Source organism: Plodia interpunctella, chromosome 6, assembly GCF_027563975.2.
Source record: "Plodia interpunctella isolate USDA-ARS_2022_Savannah chromosome 6, ilPloInte3.2, whole genome shotgun sequence".
Classification (NCBI taxonomy): domain Eukaryota; kingdom Metazoa; phylum Arthropoda; class Insecta; order Lepidoptera; family Pyralidae; genus Plodia; species Plodia interpunctella.
In genome coordinates this window covers 8,674,334-8,690,816 of record NC_071299.1, presented here as the reverse complement: position 1 = coordinate 8,690,816, position 16,483 = coordinate 8,674,334, and the positions used below count along the sequence as shown (strand labels likewise).

General features: G+C 34.0%; 1 protein-coding gene across 3 annotated transcripts in view; it reads right to left on the bottom strand.

The window, feature by feature from the left end:
• The window catches only part of LOC128670518 (uncharacterized), a 98,192-nt gene extending 81,709 nt beyond the window's left edge, over positions 1 to 16,483 (bottom strand). The window contains exons 1-2 of one of the 3 annotated variants that reach the window (XM_053746244.1): positions 16,206 to 16,483; positions 4,749 to 4,957 (exon numbers count right to left, since the gene is read on the bottom strand). In XM_053746244.1, the coding sequence (XP_053602219.1) occupies positions 4,749 to 4,907 (159 nt within the window). In that variant the 5' untranslated portion in view covers positions 4,908 to 4,957; positions 16,206 to 16,483. The remainder of the gene's footprint in view (positions 1 to 4,748; positions 4,958 to 16,205) is intronic. The other 2 variants (XM_053746246.1, XM_053746245.1) reach the window with 2 other exon arrangements.

The window sequence follows — 16,483 nt, the reverse complement described above, 5'->3', positions numbered from 1 at the left end:
TATTGCGACAATTTCTGAGTTTTAGTTCTCGAATATCAAAATAAAAGTTTTCCTTCGAAATCGATTGAAAATTCGCCACTGTGCAATATTCCATCAGGGTCATTAACAATTGCAGTTTACAGCGGGCATTGACATCAAAATACGTGATTAGATTACATAGGTGATTCCTCATCCTTGGATACAGTTAAATATTTTTCAATTTTTTATTGGCTACGCCAATTACATACAGCCAATAATATGCGTCAGGAGTCATTTGGTGGAGTACAGACAACCAATCAGGGAAGCGTCTTCGTCTATCTATTGAAGAGCTTCACTATTCAATCGCATTCAGGAGTTCGTCTGATGATAGATTATTTGGGTATAAAAACATTAACAGTTGAGAGCCAATATCAACATTTTTTAATGGATTTGTTATACATGTCACACATGTTTTCAATATCTCTTTGGGAATATCAGCATTCCCAAAGAGAGTAATGTTAAGAACGCGGTGGGTCGTAAACCCACAGCCAAATCAAAAATCTACCTAGTCTTTGAGGCGTCACAGCCGAATTACCGGACGCTCAGATAACAAAGAAAGACGGGTGGATAATACTATATACATCCATACTAAAATAATCTATAAATGCGAAAGTCTGTCTGTCTGTTCCGCTTTCACGGCTATACCGCTAGATCGATTTTGATGAAATTTGGTATACATATAGTTAAAGGCTCGTTCAAACATAGGGTAGATTTTCAAAAATCAAAGTTTGATTTCCGCTTTCGCAGAATAACTCATGCGGGTGAAGCCGCGGGCAAAGGCTAGTAATAAATATATATAGATTTACTATATAGTTACTATATAATGTTTTTCTTAAGAATTTCGCACTCGTGGAAAATTCTAGAAAGCTGCAGTTAACGGATGTTTGCTTTGTGAGATAAATCACTGTTAGTACTCTAACATTTCTATTTCTAGACTTCTATGAAGTTGAAAAATCTAAAAATGTGACTCTCCCTCTGCGTCCACCGTAAAATATCATGATTGCTTTTTTCGGTTTTATTGCAAGCTAACGAACTTTTTAAAAAAAAGTTGAATTTATCCAAACGTTTTAAAAAATTACGAACGAATATCGGTGCATGTTTGAGTTAACTGATTTAACACTTTTTTTATCACTTTTTACTCCAAAAAGCTTTCGAACAAAAATAACGTGGTTATATAGCTTTAACTATTTTACAACGGGCCACTAAAAAGCTGGATTGATGCACTCCTGCGGATGACGTGTTTACGATTTAAAGATTTACTACTCGACTGTAGAAAATGCTGTGTTCAGTTCAGTAACAACAATATACGATTTTAGTCCAGATGTTGTGGACAATATAGAGGATATAAAATAGTGTTTGTGTATCGGTGATAAATGTCGCCGAATACATAAATTATTTTTTAACTGGAGATGTTTTTAACTTTACAACGGGATTAACATTTTATGATTAGTGTAATAAATAGTGAGTCACCATTTACATTCGAACATTAGAATACTTTAATAGGATACGAGTGTAAATATAACAAAAAGCAGGAGAAAAAGCATCTTGGAGGGCGGACTCCGGGATCTTAGATCTATGGATGAGGAAGAAATCAGAACAAGACTCAGATGTGTGATAGAGAGTCTTAATTTCTCAATCTCAAAAGCCAAGTTTAAATATTGATTTTATAATCCTTATTTTACATATTATAAACACAAAGTCCTCTACCGGAGTGGGTCGGTGTTCGCGGCGAAAACTTCACGCGGTTTCCACCAATAGATAGTGTGATTGCTTAGGAAGGGTTAGGTGTATAATTTATTATGTTTTTACCCGAGCGAAGCCGGGACGCTAGTATTTTATAAATAACGTGATCTTAAAATATTTTACAAATAGCTATTTAATAGGGAAGTAGAGCTGTAATTCCAAATCGATACAAATAACATACAAAAAATCGATTTTATGTCATTATTATCGCTGCAAAGTCATCACTGCAAATTTTCAAATAGGAACCTTATAGCCTCCTTAATTTGCACCCCAGTAAATATCTACATCTTGGAGTGAACGCTCTAGCTCTAAAATATAGCTTCACGTTTCAAAGCTAAACGGATTTTTATAGCTCGATTATATAGTGAAACACAGCGTGTAACGTGCTACCGCTGTGCTTTCGAGCGATTTCAGCAGTAATTAAGTTTTGCTCTGCTATTTATGACACATAATTTTTATTTTTGCCATTTCAGTGAGACAATTGGATCATTGGGCATGCTTAGGTACTAATTTTTACGACCGCCTGAGTGAGTGACTCATCACTCGTAAAAATTAGTAAAGTAGTAGTAAACACACAGGTCGAAATTTAATACAAACTTTCGATGGAAAAGTCCCAAGTTAGAATTATTCTCGTGCTTTATGAGTCGTTGGGTAACTTGGACCACGGTCCCAGTTTATTGTGGTCTCAGTTGTCCAACGACCCCTAATGAGTTTATATGCAATCTGACTCATGTATATAGCAGTCTTCATAGACAACCTCTTTCTTCTGGTGAAGGAAAATATCATGAGGAACATCTACCTAGCCATGCGCCCGGGGCCACCAAATGGCAGTGTTCATAGACACGTCGGGTGCCTTTTGTGGCTTGAATAAACCCAGTATTAGTAATACTAAACTCGCTCAGATAAGTCGCACAGATAGACTAGAGATAAATATTTACGTTTACGAACAGCAAATTTGTTTCCTCCATTAAATTAGCTTGAACTGAAAAGAAATATTTTCGCATGGGCTTACACCATTCTAGTACAGTTAACAACACATCAAGTTACCCTGTAAGAAACTCTATGGCTAGTTTGCAATTAATTTGGATAGGTTGATGTGCTGTTGACTGCCTACCAGTAGTGTTCACCTCATTCGTTAGTTTTTTAAACCAGAATTTTTCCAGACCTCTACACAAGATACACTCTTCTTAATAGTATTTATATAAGTAATACTAAAAGAGATAAAGATTCCTTCATCTAGTATTTTATCCTCACTCACAATGAAAAAAACAAAGACATTGATTAGAATACAACAAAACCAGTGAAACACTGCATCAGAATCTAATTTAAATCCATCCAGTCATCAGCATATCTGACTGAAACTCTACGTGACGTGGGACACAAGTCCCGACAAACAAACTCTATTTATATACGGAATTGAGTTTCCATGTCGTTTAATTGTATGTAGTATTGAGAGACTCCACATGCTACGCTAATGACTAGAAAGTTGTCTATGGGGCGTTATTCATATGTATTCTATGAGCTGTCGCGTGGGATGTAAATATTGGTACAACATTACTCAATTTGTTGACAAAATATTTAATGACTAATGACAACGCACCATCAAATCAGTTTAGTTTAAGGGCACATTATTTGTTTTTTTAACAATCATGTTAAGTCACGTTTTGAAAGTATGTTTATCAATAAACATAGAAGAAAATTAAAATAAATACGTTTTAGTTGTCGTTCCAAGTAATAGTCGCCGATCACTATTGAATTTGGACTACTAATTGGTTAACAATTAATGACATATTGTTAAGTAATTTACACAACTTAGCAATAAATTGCTTTTCATATATAAAAAGCCTTATTATATATATATAAAACGATAATATTCATTCAAGGGATTAAAACACAAAGAAAAGTTTTGACAATTTAAGCTCTATTGTTGTCGTGTGTTTGTTTCCATTGTTCAGTGTATGTTTTATTGATGGGCGAAGTTTGTAGGAAATTACTAATGACTGTGGCACAGACTGCTAATGATTTCCCTTGGGTATGTCTAATATACATATTAATATATATTAGGACCAATCATACAGATTATAATAACAAATACATATATAGATAAACATCCAAGACCCGGGTCAGTCAGAATAAGATCATTTTCCATCATGACCCGACCGGGGATCGAACCCAGGACCTCTCGGTTCAGTGGCAAGAACTTTACCACTGCGCCACCGAGGTCGTTATAAATGTCTAAACTAATGTGTTTTTTGTAACTAAATTAAAAACAACAATTTACACCTAGCATTGGTTGTTGTTTGGGTTGAATAATTGTTTTAAATATAGTCTTATAGGAGGATATAGGCGCGTGGTGTGTGGTCTCGCCCTAGAATACGACCACTCTATATCTCGTGAAACAAAAAAAAAAGATTCCCTGTCGATACTGTTAACGTATACTTATTTTGATTATTTTTAAGAAAACTAAAATAGATTCTAATAGAACTACAGTATCGAAATATTGCTTACTAAAATGTGATATAAATCTGAAAATATACATATGCTAAAATTGATGTGCAATTTTGCCTTAGTAGAGGATTAGAATGAGGTCAATGATATGGTGTATGCTGTCACCTCATGTTTAACAACTATATAATTTTGACTGCCATTTGGTTCATTTATTTGCATAAATTCCTTTATAGCAAACTAGCCCGCGTAATTTTTCCACGAAAGTAGTTATTTTTCCAGGATTTAGGGCACTCTGTCATGTCCTTATCCATACTTCAAACTGCATGTATGCAAGATTTCAAGATGATCGGTTAAGCAGATTGAGCGTGAAGAGTTAACAAACAAACATAGTTTCACATTCATGATATTAGTTCTGATAATAAAATAAAAAAAAGCACAACATTTAAAGAGTAACTTAAAGACGACGATGAACTTATTCCATGAATATTTTAAAATCAATCAATAAAAGTAAGTACCTAATAAACAACTCTAAGGGACTCACCATCTTGCTTGACAGTATTGCCCAAAGGTCCACAGCTGGCCAGCCACACGAAGAATATCCACCTCAGCATCAAGCAGAATCCGCCCCTCTGCAGCTCCGGCTGGTTGTGGAAGTGTCTGATAGTCGGCCGGTTGGGCGTGTGCCTGGGTCGCTCCATGACTCACGCGCAGAACATTCACACATTTGTTTTCGACTGTTCTTTATTCACTGTGGATTGAACGGAGAAGTTACGATAAGTACGTGTTTGCATTTCACTTCTCACTATCGAACCGATTCGAAGTGAGAAGCAGCCAACCAATCACATTGCGGTGTGGTTGTCGTTGCGTCACAATGGCGCACTGTGATTGGTTAGCTGCGTCTCACGGCGAATCGACTCTATTGTGAAATGTGAATATAACAAAGTCGTACTACGCACACACGATAAATAATATTGGTCAAGCTTTGGAAAATAATCGAAATCGAAATATGATATATTTGAGTTGTGTAATTATTTCGTCAGATCAGTGAGCACCTAACTCATGAACCAAATTGACATTTAAGTAATTGAGACTTTATAAATTGATACCAGTTCATTTATATTTGCCCAAGCTTGATGAATATTATTTGATGACCGTTAAAGACATATTTAACCAGGATTTAAGACAGTGTTGGTTGGTTTTTATTATAAAAGAAATACCTAGTTATTATTTAATAATTACCTATTACATAGTATAAAACAAAGTCGCCTACTGCGTCTGTCTGTGTATAAGCATTTTTCTTTTAAATCTCACAACGGATTTTAATGCAGTTTTCACTGCTATTTAGAGAATTTATTCTCGAAGGTTAATAGATGAAACCAGGCCGGGTCACTAGCAGATTCATAGTTTAATTTTAATAACTCGTACAAGGACACTAAATAACAGTTAACATTACTACAGTACGTCAATAGCCAAATAGAAATATAAGACTGAATCGTTCTAAAGAATGCTACTTAATTTAAGCTATCACATTAATCTGGGAATGAGGAACACTCTCCGACATTTCAAAGGTGTATAGCGCGGCAAGGTGACCTTATAAATCAGGCTTGATCATACGATAACGTGGCTTTTAAACCCCCATGGAAACTTACCTTTATACATAACTGTAACCGCTTTATTTGAAGCGCAGGTATAGGTCATGATACTTAATTCTACTAATTCCTAAAACATGGACATTCTTGATTGGGAATTAAAGTAATTAATAATCAATTAACTAGTATTATAAATGCGTTAAAAGTGAGTAAAGTAAGTTTGTTTGTTACCCCTTCACGCTCTTGGAATTTTGCATACATGTAATTTGAAGTATGGAGAAGGAAATAGGGTCATCCCGGAAAAATAACTGCTCCAGTGGAAAATGACACGGGCGAAATCGCTAGCAAAATCTAGTATGTAATACATTGAAACTGTTTCTGTACTAGTAAGTTGATATTTTCAACAATTTCGTCAGTTTCCATGATGAGTTTCACAAATCGAAACACAGGCTGTACGGCGGGATGTTTGGTGGAATTGAGATTCAGTAGAAGGTTCCTAGCTTATTGTCTATGTAAAGAATCTTCATTTTATAGCTCTTTTCCTTGGTTGACACGAACAATCTTTGCAGATAGAGAAGCAGCCGGCTTTCCTTCGCTCCCATATCAGTGTGGAAGATATATACTATTTATAGTTAAACTTAAATGTTATTTTCTTTACTTGGGTCTACATGAATGTTGTACATTCAGAGAATATAATAACATTACACAGATCGTTATGGTTTATGATTATCTCACATTAAGTACGGAATATACAAATCTCGAAATCACTCGAAATTTTGGCGGTAATCTTGTTGATGTTTTTAACTACTTCAAGTTCATAATCTTTAACATATGATCTTCACAAAAATATGGTTTTAATTATTTTAACGAGGTCGGTTTATAGTGTGGTTTATGTGGCTCTAAAATTTAGAATTGTTAAAAATTTTATACATATCATTATAATAATGATATGTACCTACATATGTTTTCCCCACTGCTGTGTATTGTATATAATTGGTTTAAATTTGATTCTCTTTTCGTCATCATCCCTTTGGATGTAAGTAAAATCGATGGGAGGAAACAGAATACAACATAATTCTTAATTTAAATTATTTTAGCAAACATAGAACTTATTAAATGTATATTATAACTTATTACCGCGCATAATTTTATCAAACAATGCTCAGTTGCTAGTTACCACCTTATCGAAATCACACTCTGAACCTTTACCCGCAAATCAAAAGTGACCCAGAAACAGTCACGAAGGATTTATTATCCTAATACCAATATGATTGAGCGTTACTATCGTAATTTCTACTTCCACGGTTAATAATGTCATTTTTGTTATTCAATAGCTTGCGTGACTTACCGTATGAACCTATAAGCCTTGTCGACCTTATTACGTTGTATTACAAGAGAAATTGCCTTGACTATAAAACGTAGTTGTTCAAGTACAATCGTAATGAAAAGTTTGTTTCTATATTAATTTAAACAAAAGCTACGGCCTATACTATACGATACTTTCTATATTTCGTCTTATTAAAAATTAATTTAATTTAAAAGCTAAACATATATGATATGGTATATGATTCATTGTCTAAAGATGCTTGTCTAACCGTCGCACACAATAAATGTTATACGAGATGTTAAGAAATAGCTATACATATATATATATATATATATATATACGAAGTGTACCTGTATAACTCAAACGAGTTTGTAATAAAATATTTCACAAATTTTCACTTCTATTACTGATGATACAAGAGTTGTCGTGTTTGTCGTCACGAATTATAGGACGGGTGTTTACTCATTTTGATAATTTGATATTTCAGGATCAAAACTATCGTGTTGCTCAGATTAAGCTCCTTCACAAAAACGAGTATTACAATACGTTTTAATTTTATTCCCGCTTCAATAAACTTTATGAATAACTGTATAAATAAAAAAGAAAAGATCCTAGATTCTCCCACGCAAAACTAATAATAAAATCAACTGGATCCCAACACAATACACATCAGATATATACGGACACCTTTACAGCTTAATTGGTTTTTAAATCACATCTTTTAGCTCTCAATAAAAGGGACAAACGAAAAAACCTCTATTGAGTTCCAAACGGCCAGGTAAGGGTGGTGTACAATGGAATGTGGACGCATTTTATGCCCCTGTGTACCTTTTCAAAGGTCGTCAAAACGAATGGTCAGGGTGGACATTGATAACGTAATATTATAGAACTGTTTAATTTCACTATTGAGTTTTTAGAAGTCATGTTTGTTTGATGTTTGCTTGCGTTATTTGATGTCAAGTTTTCTAGATGATAAATTAGTATGTTAGGATTTTCTAGAGATCTTTACTATTACCCGAAGTAATAAGCTGGTGAATTTAGCATTATAAAATATAGGTTCTGCTTAGTCGTCTTCTACGGGTAACTTCGATTAAAACACCCGGTTACGTGTAAATTAATTATGCTTGTAATATTTTTAGTATTGTAGTAAGTGTTTGTGTATGTGAAGTGATAAATAAATACTTTTGGTTTCAGAACTCTTGTTCTTGCTAAGTACCTAAGTTAATGTATGCTCTGTTGTATCAGTTGTGTATTCAGTGAATTACATTCTATTCAAAGTTTGGATTAGATTTTCACAGGTGTTGATACAATGTTAATACGATGGTAAATACCATATTTCATTTATTTATGTAAATACCTAAATGATCACCGCAGCCTATATCCAATATGTAAAGTCAAAAGTTGCGAAACTCGAGGGCCACGTTATGCTAAATAGCGGGCTAATTAATGAACTTGAGATTCTTATATAGTGATAGGTTACTAGCCCATCGCCTATAATGATAAGAATTTCCTTTTATAACTTTAACAATCCCAGCAGTGGGACACCATAGGCTATTTAGACTAAATTTAATAATCCGCGCAGTAAGAAAAGCAAGCAGCTGGTACATACTATGTCTTTTTTTATCGTAACCAAACGAGCGTAAACATATAGGATTTAAAATGATTAATCATATAAATATTTTTCCAAATGATAAACAAAGACAGTTGAATATTTTTTCCTAAGAATTTGTTTAAACTCAAGGTGTTTTAAGACAAGCAGGTGGTTGTGGTTTAGACATCGATTTACTTAATCAACATAGTTGTTTATTTTATTTATACTGCGATAGTTCAATAACCGATCGGCTTCGGATCATCGGAAACTATTTTGTGAATATTTCTCACGAGTTTTTGTGCGTATGCGCTGTTTTAAATAATTCCATGTAACGTGATTTGAAAATTGTATTTAGCAAAGATTGATGGTAGATAAATATTGATTGATTGGCTTCAGGTTATATAACGGTAAAGATAAAAAATCTACCGTGAATGCTTGGATATGAAATCACCTAAAACCTAGCTTCGGACATAGAGTACTAGGGCACGAGAGCCGAAGCCGCGGAACGCATCTAGCATTTTATAAGATACTAGATGTTTCCCGGGGCTTCGCTCCCGTACTATATTGAGATAAAATATAGTCTATAGCATCTTGGATAATGAACCTTTCCAATGGTGAAAGAATTTTTGAAATAGGTACACCTACACGCCTCAAATATACAAACGTTTACCTCTTTATATTAATAGTATAAATAGTTAAATGCTTGAACTAGATACTTGAAAAAATGCTGTCAAGAAAAAGTAGGAAAGAGGACTCTGGGCTCCGACGCTCAATGGCTGCGGGAGAACCGGGGCAATGCTCAGATGAAAGAGTGTTGCTTCATTGTTTTGAAAACAAAACAAGGTATCTATTTAAATGGATTTGTTATACATGTCACACATGTTTTTTAACTTATTTTTGAAAATAATTATGACATGAAAAAATACTGGAATCCAGCGGGAATAGTTAAAATTTGAATAGTCATTACTATTCCAATTTTAACAAAGACAAGAATTAGTTTTACTTCATATCACTAATCTGTACTGAGGTAATGTAAGTTTTATTAATGAATGAAAGATTTTGGAAATAATTCCTCCCTCAAGAAAATTGACGGATCGTGATGACAGCGCAGCCGCAGTGGTCGAAACTCTCTGAGACCCACCCAACAATAGATTTGACAAAATAATATAAGACTATGTATAAAATACGATTGTAGTAGATAGCAGTTGTTATCCCGACTCCTGAGTGGGAGAAAACTGGAAATGAAATCGAAGTACTAAAGATAAAGCTAAGTGATTTCAAGATTTTTCTAAAAACCAAATATATTTTCCGAAAAACAGAATGATATAGTGCTGAGATTAATATCTTTTCAATATTTTATATCCAAACAACACAACCGAATCTTTATCGAAATGGACGAAATAGTTCGCATCATAAATGCTATCTCTAATCGAATGTTTGTTTCAGCTTGCCATTATATTTTAAAATCGTATCGAACCCGTTCATTTGAACCTTATATGCCTGTAACTCCGCTCGCGGTAGCCTATGTTCGACGGAATATTAACTAATATCAGTTCCAAATTTGATCAAAATCAGATCTGCGGTTTAGCCGTGACAGCGTATCAAACAGACCGACAGAGAGAATTTCGCATTTATATTATTATTAGCGGCCCGTCCCGAGTTGGTTTGTGTAAACGCGTAATAAATTATACTTACACCTAAACCTTTAAGAATCATACTATCTATTGGTGAAAACCGTACTCGTCCGGTAGGTTTTGAGTTCATCGCGCTCATACAGACAGACAGGGGGCTTCTTTTTACAGTATGTAAGGATTTATCTTTATTATTTTCACCGAAAGTTGTTGAAAACTGCACTCTGTGGTCTGATTCTTTAAAACGGTCTCATCCTAACTAATATTATAAAGGCGAAAGTTTGTTTGTTACCACTTCATCTCGCCCTATCTACACAACCAGTCTTCTTTTTGTATAGATGTAGTTTGATGTATGGAAAAGGACATAGGGTACTTTTCATCTTGGAAAATAACTGTTCCAGTGGGAAATTAACGCGGGCGAAGCCGCGGGCTAAATCTAGTTATAAAATAATTAAATAATTGTTTGACCTAAAACATTTTTATCACAGAAGCTGTGTACGTTAAATATCACCCCAATAAACTGATAGTCGTATCGACTGATGAGCCAGGGCGTTGCGATAAGAACTAAGGGTAGATAGTAGACACCATCACAAGCTACTGGCACGTATGTATCAGATAAAACGGTACAATTTCACATTATCATTACAGACTAGTTGAGAAACTTAGTTAGCTCGGCGTATTAAGAAAGATACTTAACAAGATGAAGTTTTAAACTAAAACGTATTTTCTTTTAAAATTTTTAACCGTCTTTTAAAAACTCAAGGTACCTACTAGCTTTTGCCCGGGGTTTCGTCGGCGTGAATTTCTATGCCGAAAGCAGAACAGACGCGATTTTCATACAAAGTTTCAATCCCCATTATGTGTGGGTTAATTTTTGAAAAAAAAAGCCTATGTTTGAAAGTGTGTTTTTAACTATATGCATACTCAATTTTATCATAACAGCGAAACAGACAGACAGATAGCATGGAAGTATGGATAAACCTGCTATATTATTTTGATTACGGCCTGTCTTCCAAGCAAATTGATCTGGATTTTTGTATAAATATGTAAATACCTACTACTTTAATAATAAAACAGGTTAAACTAGCGACCTCCTTGTGGACAGATCCATACTAAAATTACAGTAATTAAGTAGAGAGAACAGGTCCAAGTATATATTTCTTGTACACAGTTTTATTTTTTAAATTACAGGGTTGACATTTTAATAAAAATGACAAGACCAAGACAAGTTAAATACAAGTAACAAAGGTTTATATGTGAATATCTACACGCGTTTTTTGTTATTATAATTTATTATCGCGTGTTTATCAGTTTAATATGTATTGATACTTTCTAATTTAGGACTTATCTTACAAAAGCCAGTTCTTGAAACATTTTTTTTGTAAAGTTTATCAGTAATATATGTACATATATATCACTTATTTTGAGTATATTTATGTGTCGGGGCAAATAACTCGAGGGCAGGATTATTATGCCCGCCATAGTACTCTGATTGTACATTCACTTCAAATATAAAATACACACGAATCTGAGGAAGAAAATAGCAATAAACAAACAATATTAATTAATTATATAAAAGTGAGACAGTATTGAAATAAAACGAAATGCGAATGAAATGTGATGTGACACTTTTTATTAAATGTAGACGCCTGTAACAGCGAGCATGTTAAATGAATTTCTGCGTTCCGTTCCTTCTGCAAATGATATTTGTAAAGATTTTCTTTTCCATAACGAAATATCTGTGATGATACAAAATATCACGTGAAATGATTAAACAATTTTATATTAATCTCGCTGATATTGGTATGAGAAAGGCCATTGCTTTATTTAGAACGCGTTTTGCTTCGCCTGCGATAGTTTCTTTTTCGGATAGTATTTTCTTCTGAGTTCCAAAATGTCCTTCATGACTTTACTCTCAATTTGTATGCGAAATTATAAGAAGAATGATAAGCGTGAAAAAGTAACAACGCTTTGTTACCCTATAAGTTAGTTTAGTTAGCTATAAGTTAGTTTCGCTTTAGCATTAACTTTAGTTAATCAAAATATCACAAAATACAATTTGCAATGTACTCCTTTCACAAAACCTCAACAATAAAGTATTCTCTGAGTAAATTCTCAAGCCAACACACCACGCTTTAACATCACCCAATTATTTCAATAGAAATCTAATATCTTTTCAATACTCAGCACAACAATTCTTTTAACAACTAACTACACAAAGCTATGATCGAAGACATTTCTTGCCGCAGCCAATAGAGAACACCCGTGTACGTTCGATTTGATTGGATTCTAACTCTAGACAAATGCCTTCCTACCGCTCCATTTTGATTTTATCTGACATCTAGTTTACGTTCCTTCTGTTTTCCTTTTGCTTTGTTTCTTTATGGAACCGCTTTGATCGGCAAACTTAAATATTCGTTTGTTTTCTCATACTCTACGATTGCTTTGGTAGTTGGCTGCCGTTGATCGTGTCCAATTTGAGATAGAACGCATTTATTGCAGTTTATAGGTATTGCTTTGGAGATGAGACAGAGACATGAAGTACAATGGACTGGTCAGTTTAGCATAACTGTGTAGCTTTTTTAAATAATATTTAATTTAAAAATTACCTTATTTTAATCTTGTTTGTTCTATGTCCTGGGATGAATTTGCTTTTTAGAAATAAAGCTCCTTTATTCTCCTTCCGACAATAATAAAACTTTAATCATGCCTATGATGCCTTGTAAAATAATGACATTTATTTTATGTCATCCTGAAAATTATCCTGTTTTTTGATATCAAAAATCTTTCACCAATTTGATTGAAATAAAAAATTTCAATTTTTAATATTACGCATTTATAAGCGCTGTAATAAAAGTCCTCATAATTTTATATTTATTGCTACAGACACAGGACGGGACGCATTTGTTTGGAATCGCTTTAGGTCACGTGACACTGACAGCTGACGGTTTAGACGCAACTGGGACCGCGGCCGTATGTCAATCCTCCCATTGTCAAGGGAGCAAAATTAACGGAACAGTGGAGAAAATGAAATTTGAGAACTGTTGGATTTAGCCCGGATTTGGCTTGGTCTTTTTATATTTCTGGCTTCGGAATCACGGTGATCGTAGGTATTTTTAAAGTATTGTAATTACAATACTTTAAAAATAAGTTATGTAATACTTTAAGAAATAAAAGGCATGCCTTGTATTTCTTTTCGGCTCTAAATTGTGTATGTCCTTTTCTTCTTCCTTTAAAGATTCAAAACCAAATCACACAGTTCACGAGAACCCTTTAAGTCGTCTTCTTCAAGATTATATTTTGTTTGAGATTAGTTTAGTACGTACTTCATGTTAAGTACATGTAAAATTTTATAATACCTATGTTTTGTTTAACAATTTTGCTACGTATTTTAGATCAATCCACCGAAAACGTTCCCATTCTTCTCTACTAATAGTCCTCAGCAGCATTGTTACGTGTATCTATTGTGTTTGCGGTCGCAATATATTAGGATATGTTTAGTTTGTTTGTATTTACTTATTTGTTTAGCGGGGACCTCTGTAAATGGTCATGGTCGCTCGTTTTATTACCATTGCAAGTAACAACGATACAAATTTATTATCATCTTTTTATGTTTCCTCGTGTTATTCTGCTGCTATAGATTACATCTTTCTGAGTTATATTTACAGCTTCGGGTATCGCGATACGAATTGAAATAAAACAAATATTTCTGTGTTTGAATTAAGACACATTTGCGTTGAAATTTAAATTATTAATACCCAATTCTTGAGAATCAGTTTCTTATTTTCACATGTGTTAATCAGTTAGATCTCGATAACACTATGTTCAAACGCTAACAAGTCTCTGTCAGCTTAACACGGATGGGTTGCTTCGTTAGTTTTTGTATCATTAGCAGGACACGTGCACATTTTTTCCACTCCACACGTTTCAACTCCATTGGCTTTATTACAAGGGGTTAAGAGTTAACAACGTCATTTGGAGGCAAAACAAAAATGTAAAAATAGTTGGGCCCGGGTTTGTCAGTCATGAGTGAAGTGTCAACCAGGCCGAGTCCACTTTTTCGCATGATCGCACACCTGTTTAGGGTACTCTCAGGGGATGGCAACTAATAGAAATAAATTGATTTATAGCTTAGAAATTGTATTGGACCGAATTTTACTTACGAGAAAATGGTTTTGGTGTGAACATTTTTGACAGTGTTTCTGGTTTAACTTTAGATTTCCTAATAAGACATTCACAGGCATAATAAGTACATGTACAATCTTTTTATGAAATACAGTAACATTTTAGTTTTTCTTTCTTCTCTTTCGAGTCCAAATTTCATAACTTAGTTTGGATATTATCACAAACGAATCAGCTCAGACAACCTGCTTTCATTGTGAGTAATGATTGCTTTGATACAGCAATGTAGTCATTCTTATAGACGGTGGTAGTTAATCTGCATTTCACAAGCTCCAAATGAACAAAAAGCCGGACTCGTTCTACGTACATAGTTATAAACCGGTCGAAACGCTGATAACTTCCGGAGCAAGAAATAAGTCGTAGTCGGGATAGTTTCTCCAGCTTCTTATTTTTGTTTGGTTCACATGCTGTTTTTATTCCTTTTGCTTTCAACCGCTAGCGTATTGGCTTTCTTTGAACGATCATTTTTGTTGAATTAACCACATCTTACTTCAGTGCCGATTTAAAATTTTACCTTGTTAATTGTAGAAAATTCTTCTTCTACAATTTTTATAAACTAACGTTATAAATCTATAAATTTCATATTATTTGTTATGAAATTATGAACTTAAATGTCTAGGACCTTTGATGTAGCATTGTCACTGCCGTGACGTCTAAATTATTAAAACGAAGATTTATTTCTAACAAGTCTTATTATTCTATTGTAACTTGTGACAAAGAAACGAGTAGGCGTTGATATCATTAGAAAATTCTTTGCTATGAAATTTCGTCACTTAAATAATGATGTAGCTATTCATATTCAACCAGGTTACCATCTAGTGGTTTTTCGTCATCATTGGCCCATAAATCTGTAATGATTTATCGTTTTAATAAAAATATATTACAGCAACAAAAGTTTTTTTTTTTTCAATAAAAGCCCGGGGGTTAAAGTTCCTAAAATAATTTAGAATATCTCTTAAAATACATTGAAAGCTTTCAACTTTCAACCTTCAATTCTTTAGCTAAAATGTCTTTAAAGTCAGACAGAATAAAAAGAATTTCATGGGCATACCAAGGTCTAAGTTCATAAAATATTCAAGTCAATAGAACAGTTAGCTTAGATATATCTAAATCTAGACCTAAGCCAGACAGGTTGATAACTGGAATAGAGCAGGAAATTAGCGCAAACACTCATCTGCACAAAGGAAATGACGCTTTACAGCCACCCCCAGCAATAGTGAAAGAGACAAGTTATCTTATTGTTGTTGTTGTTGGCAATACATATAAAAAATGACTATTTTCTCTATTGCTTCGATTTCAATTCAATTCAATTGCGCGACTTCTTCTTCATTCAAAGAAATGTTTCAAGTCATGTTTATCAAATGTTTTAAATCTATTAATATTGTCATCTATAGCGTATACATGTAAATCAATAACGTCAAATATTACTGCATTTGTATTCAACAAACTATTGTCATAATAAAACATATTCAAAATCCCAGAATCATCTAATAGTGGAACAATACAGGGACATAAAACAAAATTTGCAACACAAATTACCACTGCAGTGACTAGTGCAGAGCTTTTTGTTTGCGGGTTAAAAGAAACCTCCTTATTAGCATATTCCATATAATCGCCACCCTCTGCGATTAAACCGACTTTCGGTACCAACACTGTCTCAACCCTTAGCACATTACCGATTAAAAGTACACTATTACGATTTATCCCAGAACTAAATGTTACATATCATTATTCACGATAGTCGTTGTAAAGCTGAACACTCACAGGTTTAATCACATTTTGGTGACTGAAGCACGTTTCGTAACACTGTATCACATGTGTTTGTATCCTGGGTTTTCATTTGGGCGGTTATTGGTGGGGTTTTTGTGGGTTATTTTGTTGTATTTTTGTATATTGGGCGTGGGAACGCGGTGCGACTGCGCTGCGTCGCGCACACGACCGAACTGAATTGTGT